Here is a 12147-nt window from a genome sequence, read left to right as displayed (position 1 = left end):
AAACTTTTAATTTGGATCCACCTTTAGACCAAACAACCCAATCTCAATAAAAGGGATATCAATAGTTGATGATAAATTTAATAATTGTATGATGCTGACTTTTTAAGCATAAAACAATTCCAGCTTCTATTTTAAATGGCTGGCCACATATAACATAAATCGGGACATTAATTGGAATCTTCCACATAAACATTTGCTAACTAACAAGGTAAAAGAAATTACATAGATGTTATCCTTGTAAAAGCTTCCTTAACTATATGATAGATATTGAAAACAAATGTACTTTTTGTGACTTGGAGGAAACCATTATTCATCTTTTTTGTGAATGTTCTTGTGTGAAATTATTTTAAACAGAACTATGTATCTATCTCAGAAAAGACAAATGTTGATATTTGTTGAAAGACTTTTGACATAATTTTCTTTTATTACAACTCTAAATCTTGCATTCAGTACATTGTTAACCTTTTTTATTATTGGTAAGTTTTTTACTCACAAGTGTAAATTATTGGAATTTTTTTTTAATTCTGGCTATTTTTTTTAATTGACTATAAGTCAAATATTTTGTCTTTAAAGGGCATAAAAACAAAAAGTCTTTTAAAAGTAAAAAAATGGCTTTCATATGTAACCTTTTATAGTTTTTCCTCTGGCCTCTGTTTTTAATTTTAATTTTTATTAGTATTTTTTCTTTTTTCTTTTTTTTTATATTGTATTATGCAGATTGTAACATCTCAATTTTTTCTAATGTTCCAAATTTCTGCAATCTATTGTTTTTGTTATTGAAAACAATAATAATAAAAAAAAAAAGAAAATAATAGAAAAAACACTTCTACTGCATAGCCAATGGAGGGCAGTATAAGCCAACATCTCCATCCCACTGAGCACGTGTATGCGTGTATGCGCATAGCAAGCCATTTGGACACATTTTATTTTTTAAGCATGCTGTCATTTATGAACATGCTGCTTTCAGTTACTCAATTATTTATACAAATAAGAGGAATCGGTTAATATGGTTTAGATGAAGCCGTGCCTGCAGGAAGAAGATGTTTTACAGTCGTCAGTCAGCTGGGGTGTGTGGGTGAGATGTGGAAGTACGCGCAGATATCTGTGATGCAGAATCAACAAACTGCGTATTTTCAGTGGAACGCAGTTCTCACGCTTAGATTACCATTTATAGAAAATAGCCAACTCCTATTTTGTGATTCATAGGCCTAAGTTTTGATTACAGTTGAACTTTATTATTGGACCTCTCTCTGTTGACTTTTGATGTTGAAAATTTAACATTATTGACATTTAAGTAGTTTTAAATAATATGACGTATTATAAATTATTAAGTCTTTAAAATAACAGAAAATGTAGTTTATTGCAAGGTTCCCGTACCGACAAACACAAACCCAGACATTATCTTTGAACTATTAAAAATGTTAATAAAAGTCACTTTTACTTCGAACTTTTCAAAGTTGTTAAAAGAAAGGTCCCATAATGCAATTTAAAAGCATAGGCTAAACTGGGAAAATTAAAAATAAAAACATGAATAACAAAATACAGAAAACTGCAGATTTACGCAAATGTTCTACAGTGTATATACAACTAAACTTCATAAAATTATGAAGGACAATTTTTCATTTAAGTTAAGAAATAAAATAAAATAAAATAAGAAATAATGTAATAAATACTTTGTACTGCAAATATAAATGCATTTTAAATTTTATCAAATTAAAATACAATTCAATTTAAGCTACAATTAAATGTGTGTATTTAATTCAAAGGCCCTTAAACTGCAAACTTGTTTATATGATAGCGTTCTTTTGAGTTGAATCTTTTCAATGAATCGTTTACCAAAACTTGTCCGAATGTTTGCGATAAATGACAGTGGGCAATAATAGGACGTAGTAGATTTGATCTAGCGTTTGACTGGTGCTGTGAAAAGATACTTTAATTTTATAATTACAGAAATATTTACAAAATAAAAACTTTAGTTGAATCTAAAAAAAAGTTGCGTTCTGGCTGTAAATTAATATTTGCATATTTAGATCTAATATACTTACATAATATATAACATAATAAAAAAAACTACTAATACAAATTTACTAATAAAAACACCCTACATTAAAGCATTTTTGCAATGTCAGAAACACACGAGAAAGTAATACGTCACGAATCGATGTCATTGATCAAGAACTGGTTGTTTGAGTCGGTTACAAAATTATGTGTAATCATCTCAATGTAAATAAAACTTAAAATAAATTTCAATAAATCAGTGAACCAAAAATGTCCGTTTTTTCAAATGAATTGTTCAAAAGAACCGAGTCTTCTAAATGATTCTGTAACAGCCCCCGGAAACAGACGTTTGTTGAATACGATTGGTGGATTTTGTGAGTGGCGTCATATACCCGCGCTTTGTTTGGAACGTCAGCTCCTTGGCGGGATTCAGGCCCCTGGAAGAGACAGGCAGGTTTGTTGTTCTCTGGCAGTAACGTGTAAAAATTCTGTATACATCCAGCTTTTGTTTATACACCTAACGCTAATATCATTACCATGTTTAAGTGTGTAACGTTAAACACCCGCGAGGACTTTGCTGACATAAAGCAACATATATTACCTGCGTATAATGAACTACGTTAGCTTTTAACTTAGCATTGTTCTAGTTACACACATTAATAATCTGTCACAAAAGCTGTACTGCGTACTTATGTTATTTAAGTATTGTTACAAGTCTGGATTATTTAATGTTGTTCGGATCATGAATTATTTCAGTTGTAGCACTTTTTTAAAGCTTAAACTATAGCCCTATAACGTTATCTCTGTTGTGTAGGTTTAAAATGCAGTTTTCAGGCAGAAGGAAGAAGCTGATCAGCAGCTCTCAGAGTGATCTGTATGATCACTGTCTGCAGTTTTATGGTCAGCCTCCTCTGGACAACATCTCCCTCATCGAGTTTGAGACCTTTGCAGTTGAGAGACTGAAATGTGAGTCTTTAGCACATGCCATGTTTGTTTATTAACCATCATAATGCACTAAAAATGAGAATGATTGTTAAATAGTCATAACTTTTTATTTATTTGTAATTTTTAATTAAACCATATTGTCTCTGATTAGTAATGTCTTGTTAAAGGGATAGTTGACCCAATAATGAAAATATACTCACTCTGAAAGGGGTTTAAAACATTTTTTTAAGTTGTTTGTTTGTTGAGCATAAAGGAAGGTATTTTGAAGAATGTTCAAATAATGTTATCTTTTGACACAAATGTAGAAAAACGTACCAAGAAAGTCAATAGTTATCCATTTCCAAGATTTTTTAAAACCATTATTTTGTTTTCACTGGAATTAAGAAACTCAGATAGGTTTGTAAAAAAAGTTAAGGTTGAGTAAATGATGACAGGAACCTTAGTTTTGGGTGAGCCATGTATTTAATGTCTTTAATAAATGATTTAATGAATGTACCATGCTATTGTTACATGTAAGTTCTTGTTTATTTGAAAAAAACACACACTTCAGTACTCCAATATTAAGACATTATTATTTTTTAAGTATTTTACTGAACTTATCTTTAGCCCCATTGGAATAACATTATTACAATTAATAATTTCGGTTTAAAAATATGTTGAACAATGTGTACATTTATTAATCACGACTACTCAAGAATGCCATGTTAAATGTGCTTTTATTCTATGCTTTTCCAAGTGCTCAAAACTGTGGAAAACCTTGGAGTGAGCTATGTGAAAACTACAGACCAGTACATCAAAAAACTGGAAGCTGAGTTTTTAAGCCTGAACTTTCCATTCAGGGCAGAAGTGGTAAGGACACATTCTTCATAAGAAATATATGTGTACATTTCTATACTGTACTTATGGGGCATGCACTAGTGCTCAAGGGGATCATCATTTTTTTTAGCTGTACACTGAGCATCAGAACCTTTCCTTGAGAATGAATTATTATTATTGTTATTTTAATATTTCTACTTTTTTAAAACTTGCATTATGTTATTTGATGTTAACTGATGATTTGTATTGACTGTACTGTAACTCTTTCATACAACACAATGTTATATTTACACAGATTTATTGTCTTTAAAAAGTTTTAAAAATCTTAAATGAGTGCAGTATGTTCATTTTTTTTTAATAACCCAGGATGACCGAAAGGTTCCAGGAGTAACATCTGAATATGAGAAACGAAGAAAAGACCATATCTCCCATTTTATTCTCCGCTTGGCTTATTGCCAAACGTAAGTAATTAGGTTATACTTTTACAGATTGATTAATTTTAGTCATGAGGGACTCTAATCTGTCTTTGTTGAAAATTGAGCTATGAGTATGTTTATAACATTTACGCTCTTAATAGAAAAACTACAGTTGAAGTCAGAATTATTAGCCCCCTCTGTTTATTTTTTTCCCCAATTTTTGTTTATTGGAGAGATATTTTTCTACACATTTCTAAACATAATAGTTTTAATAACTCATTTCTAATAACTGATTTATTTTATCTTTGCCATGATGACATGAAATAATATTTGGCTAGATATTTTTCAAGACACTTCTGTAAAGCCTAAAGTGACATTTAAAGGCTTAACTAGGTTAATTAGGTTAACTAGGCAGGTTAGGGTGATTAGACAAGTCATTGTATAACAAAGTTTTGTTCTGTAAAAAATATATAGCTTAAAGGAGTTAATAATTTTGACCTTAAAATTGATAAAAAAATTATTTAAATTCAAAATATAATTGTTTATTAGAATTTTTGTTTATCTTGAAACACAGATTACTTCATGTAAACAACACACCCCAATAAACCATCTACATACTGGCTTGACAGCCATATTTGTTGCAGAAATAAAAACAGAGGCATGTTAAAGCCATTTGAATTTTAAAACAATCAATGCCAATAAAGAAAAAATTGGTTTCCAAGTTAGATTGTAAGTGGACTGCAAAAAAAAAAGCCAAAATACAGGCATTGCAGATATGGAAAATGGAAAATTATAATAATAATAAAGTATTGAATACAAATAATTGCACTTATTAAAAAGTTGTATTGTTGTGAGTTGAGAACATTAATTATAAAGTAGAAACAATTTTGCTTAGACTTCCTTTACATTCAGCCTGTTGCTAAAACAGTCCAGTCTGTTGACATTATCGGGGGACAATGTAGACCTTTTCTTTTAAATGATGTGAGCTGAGAGTGCAACACAATCTCACTGCAATTTGTAATGTTTTGATTTGGTGGCTACGAACAACTATGTTTAGGCAGGTTTGTTGCTAAGAATCACGTGTGCACACACGCACGCACGCATGTTTGTTTTTGTGAAACGTGGGGACATTACATAGGTTTCCATTCCTTTTATATTGTCCAAACCATATATTGTATTGCCCTCAACCCACCCACCCCTAACCCCAACCATCACAGGAGACTGTGTGCAGCTTTACTCTCTGATTAAACTCATTCTGGGAGATTTATAAGCATTTTGAGAAATGAGGACAGCACCAATGTCCTCATATTTCACCTCCTTTTTGTAATACCTGTGTCATACCCATGTCATTATACAGATTTGTGTCCTGATATGTCTCAAATATACGTACACACACACACACACACGCACACAACGCGCGCAGGATAGGGCAGCCGGAGCGACTCCCTTAAGATTTTACATGCATGATCGCGTTCATCAAATTTGCTTAAACTAAGCGTTCTAAAGTATGAACAAATTAAAACAAAAGTAAACAAAAGTTGAAAACTTAAAACAAAAGTTGAAAGTTAAAAATGAAACACCCGATATTGCATGAAACTCTGGAGGAAAGGCTGGATAGCCTGGTAATGCGAGATTGATTGTTTTATACTGAAAATTGCCTTCATAAAGTGCTTTCTTGGTTTTATTCATATTTCTTTGCATGTTGAACCCACGACGGCCTCAACAGGAAAAAAAACTGCAATTGCGTTTATTGCGTTCATTTTTTTACGTGTTAAATATTTCAAATTAATCGCATGCGTTAATGCACTAATTTTGACAGCACTAATCAAAAAAAAAAAAGAGGCTAATAATTCTGACTTCAACTGCATTTAATAAATCGCATACTTTTTTTTGCTTTAGGGAGGACCTTAGGCGATGGTTTATCCAGCAGGAAATGGATCTTTTTCGTTACAGGTTCGGGATTCTTTCTTCAAAGCACAAGACTGAGTTTTTGCATAAGAATAATTTGAAGTATGAGACGGTAAGGCTTTTAAAAATACCTTTTGCAACCTTATCATTTATTTATTGTTAGTTATTGCAAAACTGTAAAAAAAAAAAAGGAACTGTTATAAATGTAACTTTTAATATATGTTATCATCAAAGTAACCATTTTCACAGTTTGAATTTAGATGTTTGTCTTTATACAGAGATGATTTATATTGATTATTTCCTTATAATCATTTTCAAAACTGATGTGATGCTTCAGCTTTTCAATGCATACCTGACCAATATGGTTTTACAGGTCTTAAAGGTTTTAAAAAATATCTACCACAATTTAAGACTTAAAAATATCTTGAGTCATAGCAAAACGTCTTTATTAAGTCATTGGATTAAACATTGATTTATTGAATGATTTTTGTGACTATACAAATATCTAATAATTTAAAATACTGTATATTATTATTCTATATTTACTTAAATCAAGCAAATTAATGCAAGAAGAAATTAATCCTTGCTTTTATGAGTTTATGGTTAAAGCAAGAACAAATAACAGTAAATGCCGTTTGAAAATTAATCTTTTGTTAATTTTGTTTATTCTAACAGCAGATATTTGTTTTAGTCAAACTTGTTTCGTTTTGATCAGTTTCACAGAAACAAAACTTTTATCAGGCAAGCTTCAAATAAATGTGTCTTGGTTTAAGGATCTGTAGACCTTCTCACTGAAAAAACAAGAAAAGTTTGAATAAAAAGTTGCTGTGTGAAAATTATTTGGAAGCATATTAATTTAAAGATGAAGTTTTATTTGAAAAATTAATAAAAAAATGGAGGTTGGGAAAAATAAATGTTTTCGCTATTTTTGTTTGTTGAAATGTTAATACAGCTTATTGTGTGATTCCTATAAATTTACATTTAGAATATAAATTGACGTGTTTTGTTCCCTTTAAATAATTCATTACATTTTCTTTCTTCTTACTAAGTCTTTTAATCCTTTTATCTAATGCAACACTTTGTCCTGAACATGGGAATCTTCATTTGAAATACATAGATTTCAATTTGTATTCAAATGCTTTGATGCCTTTTATTTATTATTATTTCAAGAGTTCACACTTAGATATCGCTTGACAACTGTTAGCAGGTTTGGCATGCTGTCCCGGGAGAGAACTCTGAGCTCGGAGATAGTTGAGCCCAAGGCTCCCGCCAGGTCCATAGAGCATGTGAGGGGAGTACGAGATCAGGTGGTTCTCGAGAGCTCCCCTTTTTAAAGGAGGAAAGGTGGAGAAAGGGGTGGATGGGGGGTTTCTTCGGAAAACCAAGATAAGGGAATAATATCTAGCTAGGCTACTTATAGTGAGTTAGGATAGATCTGATTGGCTAACTAATGAGTGTAGATAGGTGGCCAGCTGCAGTCAATTATATCACGTGCTCCTCTCGAAATTAGTTTAAAAACATCACTTGAAAGCCTAATAGGAGCACTGCTTTTTCAGAAGTGTAGAGGTTGAATGTGTTTTCACTCTCAGTCCTGCAGGGGGCAGTTATTTTACACCCTAAACATTGCTCACCATTTAGTTGATTTCTCTCAGTTCTACTCATCTAATAGTGTTATGATTTCTGATCTGTGCTGGAATGTTTGTGTTTTCTAACTTAAATAAATGCAAATGTTATTATATACCAATAAAAAAAATACACAATTCTAGATTTTATGACCTTTTTACAAGTTTTTTTTTTAGGTTTCATTCTGAATTGTAATAAAACATGCTTTGTGCTTTCACTGCCTCTCCTAGATACTTGAAACTAAATGTCACATTTGCTGTTTTCATTTCACTTTACAGGTTAGTGCAGAGGAAAAGAAATACCTAAGAGACAAGCTCATCAACTCCAGTTATGGATTAAGTGGAATCACACTAGAAGAATATGATTTCTACAGAGTAAGTTACTTATGCTATTCTAATTCTTAAAAATGTATTTAATGCTTGGTTTCTGACAAAGGCAATTTATATTTTAGAAGGCATATTAATGAGGTATACGTGTCTAAGCTGGAAAGAGAAATTGTATTTATAAACATTACTTTCATTTGTCATTTTCATTTGTATCTATTGTTATGCTAATAGGTCAAAGATGGGACGACACTTTATTTCATTTAATTTTCTAACATTTTTTGAGGACATTTAGAATACAAAATGTCAAAAATGAGTAAAATTATTTAATAAATTATATCAAAACATTTTTTTAATTGGTCAGTGTTACAGATATATTTATGGAAGAAAAGGTAATATTAAATAAAAAACTAAAATAAAGCAAGTGATTACAAACCTCTCTAAAAAATTGGTAACACCTAGTGCTTTAAAATATCTTGGCAAATTATACAAGTTTAAAAGGACAATTTGTTTATAAGGGATCAAATGATTTTTGTTTTAAATATTACTTTTTTTTATGAAAACTAAATTATTTTACACTGAATTATATATTAGTGTGTGTCTTGTAAATCGAGGTAGAAATGTTTGACTTAATGCTTTTATAAATTAGCAAATACGGAACACATTCTAATGTATGGTGAAAACCTGCATTACACTTGCATGTTTAGTTGATTCAAAACACCTTTATGTCTTTGATCCATGTTATAAAGCACATAAATGATACATTTTTTGCATGCGTGTTAAAGGTCCCATTTCAGGATGCCCTGGATTTAGTGCGCACAAGGAAAGTCTACTTATTGGCTGGCAATGCTTACATTCCCCAAAATGAAATTGTCACCATTGTCCTGAATGACTTCCGCACAAGATTGTCCAAAGCACTTGCGGTAAGTAGCTTGGTTATTTTAACTTCAGTGTTATTAACGTCTCTTAAATGTCGCAGTGTATTTGTTTTAAAATGTTAGATCCTGCTCAGAACAATTGGTGATACTTGAGATTCGTTTGTACATGGTTGTTCATCTCAGCTGACCGAGATGGATGTTATAAATAGGGCCTGTGCTATGTTAATTTTAGAGATGCACCACTCGACTGGCCAGAAACTGGATCCAGTTGGCTTTTTCTCCAAAATGATCTCTGCATTGCAACAATTTTATACTACAAACTGTGTAAACTGAACATTAATAGAGGCCAGAGACTTTAAAGCTCAATTTATACTTCTGCATCCAATGGTTGCCAGGGGTTTAACAATATTCAAACCAAACCCCTAAAAAACATGGTATGCTTCTCACAGTACAAATCATGGTACTGTCATTGTTTACTGATGTACCCTCCTCCCATCTTCCCAAGCCCCTGCTACCCTCTGTCCTTAATTCAGGACAGAAAGCAAATCTTTAGCCACGTATATAAAACAATAATTGGTGTATTGGTCATATGAGCTGGGCCTACTGCGTTTCCAGCAGTACAACTTGTACTGTAAGGTAGGGATGGCTCTATACTATAATTTTGGATTCAGTACGATACCAGACTAATGCCTCTGTATCGATACCATAGGTGACAAATAATCAGCCTCAAAATATAAATAAGTTTTTAAATATAAATAAATTTCGATGAAACTAAATTCAGATCTTCTAAATGAAGATGCCATACCAGCAAATGAATGAACATTTTACAGTATTTAATAATTTTAGTTAATGTCAGGCATGTGTTTTAAACATAGTAATGTTAAAATAACAAGCTACGCAACTTATTAGTTCATTTAAAATCCGTAATGACTAAAATAGACAGATAAAATCTCTTTCACTGTTGGGTCAGCTTACGTAAACATTTAATACATTTCTTTACTCTAAAGTGTTATTCCAACAGTCAGGATTCAAAATCACCACCTCATCCTAAAGGTTTGAGCAAATTTAGAGATCAACAGGTGAGTGCAATAGTCATATTTTTTACATTTTGATTTAATAGATATTTATTCACTACTGATCAACACAAGTGCATGTAAACTCAAATGCATTTTTATCTCTCGCACTTTTTTTTTTTTTGGTCAATTTTAAGTTCAGATTGCTGAAGAAAAAACATTTACATTATCTTAGCGGTTGGCCGTGCGGCAGCCTCCCATTAAAGAAACTAAAATTAATATAGCTTATTATTCTTGCTTCATTAAAGTTCAATTAATATTTGATTGTTATAAATACTATAGGACCAAAACTGACTCTACTCTTTAACATTCACGTTTGAGCTTTCGTGTTTGTCACACTGTGTTGTTATTAATCAGTTGTCTTAATCTTAATTTATACAAGATGTATATTAATACAGGTGCATTATAATGTATATTATTACAGGTGCACTTAATTTATACAGGTGCACTCACCTGGCAATCTCTAAATTTGTGGAAAAGATCAGGATGAGCAAGTGACAAATTGTTGATGTGATCTGATGTGCCTCCTGAGGTATTTGTAGCAGCGCTTGCATACAAGTCCATAGGGTCAGTTCATTCACCTTCATCAGCTGTTTTATATGCAATATAATGCCAGGTTCACTTCTAATATTCTCCTTGTGTGCCAGTTTTTTGTGCATTGATGAAGTTTTGTCTGTTTGATAATCCATCTTGTCGTTCTGTTATGAAGTTTACTATTTTCAGCAGCAGATTGTGAAGTAATGTCAAGTAACGAATTTAGCAAAATGATGATATCGAATTGTTTGAAATATTATAATGTGTACCAATATTTTTCCAGAACCGGTATACTGCACATACCTACTGTGTTGTAGCCCAATGCGTATTTTTTGACTCCTCTACTATGGGGATATTTCATTGTAGTTTATCCAGATTACGTTATATTAGTTTTATAAAGGTGCAGTAGGGGATTGTCTTCAGAAACATTTTTTGTTGTGCTGGTTGAAAGTCTCTTTACAGTCCAATAGTAATGATTACAGTAAAGGTTAGGGTTCATCCAATTAAATAATGACGGGCCGACATTTCCTATAATTCAGATAAGTAGCCTTAAACTGTCTGTCAACAAATGCAGATTTGGGCTTTTGCGCATCTAGGTGGGCCTGCGCGTTCACGACACGTGCACACGAATGTCAGTAGCGGCAAAATCAAATGCTGAATTGAAACATTTTAAACTCCTAAATCAATATTAGAGTTACTTTTGAACGCTGGAGGAAGGATGATACCATGGCTAAATTGTTTCTGTTAGAGAGGTAATGTTCTGTTTTAAAACTATTTTAGCTTCACGCAGAGCTGATGCAGATGTTGTTATAAATGGGTTATATGCAGACGTGTTGTTTAGCCACTGAAATCTCCCGGTGAAAGATTGAAGTCACTGTTTTTAGTTTCATAATGTCCTTTTACAGTATTTATAATGTAGGTTATATTCAGTTCAACAGTTAAACATCAGTAAGTAGTGCTATTCTGCCTAGCCTGCTTAACTGAGCTGAAGTTGCTTTTATGTTCACATTGGGTCATTTCTAAACAATGACAACCTGTGACGCGCTCCCGATATTGTTTACCATGCTACTCTAAATGTTCGCTCTGAAATAGCATATCAGTGTGGCTTTGTAATTAGTAAAATTCCTGCATTTTGAACACAATATATTTTATGTTAAGAAACAATTAAAGTACTTTGGAGCGGTAAACACATCCGGCTGAATAATTCAAATGGATTATTGACTTCTGCTGTCTTCATTTATATTAAAAACTGTTTTTTTTTTTACAATTTAAAATGACATATTTAGATATCGTTTCTGCTAGAGATACTGTTGCCTAAATACAAACAAACAAAAAAGTTAATAAAAATAGTATACATACCTTAGGAACGGTATTGCAGAAAATGTTTACGGTTTTAAAACCTTGACTTTTCCAAACCGCGGTATATCATGAAAACGGTTATGGTCCCATGCCTAGTTCAGAACCAAGAAAATAGTTATTGCTGCTGTTCTAGAAGCACCATCTACTGGAAGACTTTTTGTATTTACAGGTATATTTTGGAATTCAACTGTCTTATGAACATCAGTACATGCTCAAGCTAATGTTTAGATTAATGTCTGATCAAACTTTACTTTGTTTGGATGGCAATTAAACT

At 31.9% G+C, this 12147-nt stretch overlaps 1 protein-coding gene across 3 annotated transcripts in view; it reads left to right on the top strand.

Moving 5' to 3' along the window:
• Positions 1 to 2411: 2411 nt before the first annotated feature.
• Positions 2412 to 12147, top strand: part of prim2 (DNA primase subunit 2) — a 126371-nt gene continuing 116635 nt past the window's right edge. The window contains exons 1-7 of one of the 3 annotated variants that reach the window (XM_068212830.2): positions 2412 to 2448; positions 2813 to 2964; positions 3680 to 3792; positions 4126 to 4220; positions 6075 to 6195; positions 7985 to 8080; positions 8815 to 8952. In XM_068212830.2, coding sequence (XP_068068931.2) covers positions 2820 to 2964; positions 3680 to 3792; positions 4126 to 4220; positions 6075 to 6195; positions 7985 to 8080; positions 8815 to 8952 — 708 coding nt within the window. In that variant the 5' untranslated portion in view covers positions 2412 to 2448; positions 2813 to 2819. 3 annotated transcript variants of the gene reach the window in all.

The sequence above is a fragment of the Danio rerio genome, chromosome 13 (assembly GCF_049306965.1).
Source record: "Danio rerio strain Tuebingen ecotype United States chromosome 13, GRCz12tu, whole genome shotgun sequence".
NCBI lineage: Eukaryota > Metazoa > Chordata > Actinopteri > Cypriniformes > Danionidae > Danio > Danio rerio.
This window is presented reverse-complemented; position numbering and strand designations above follow the sequence as displayed.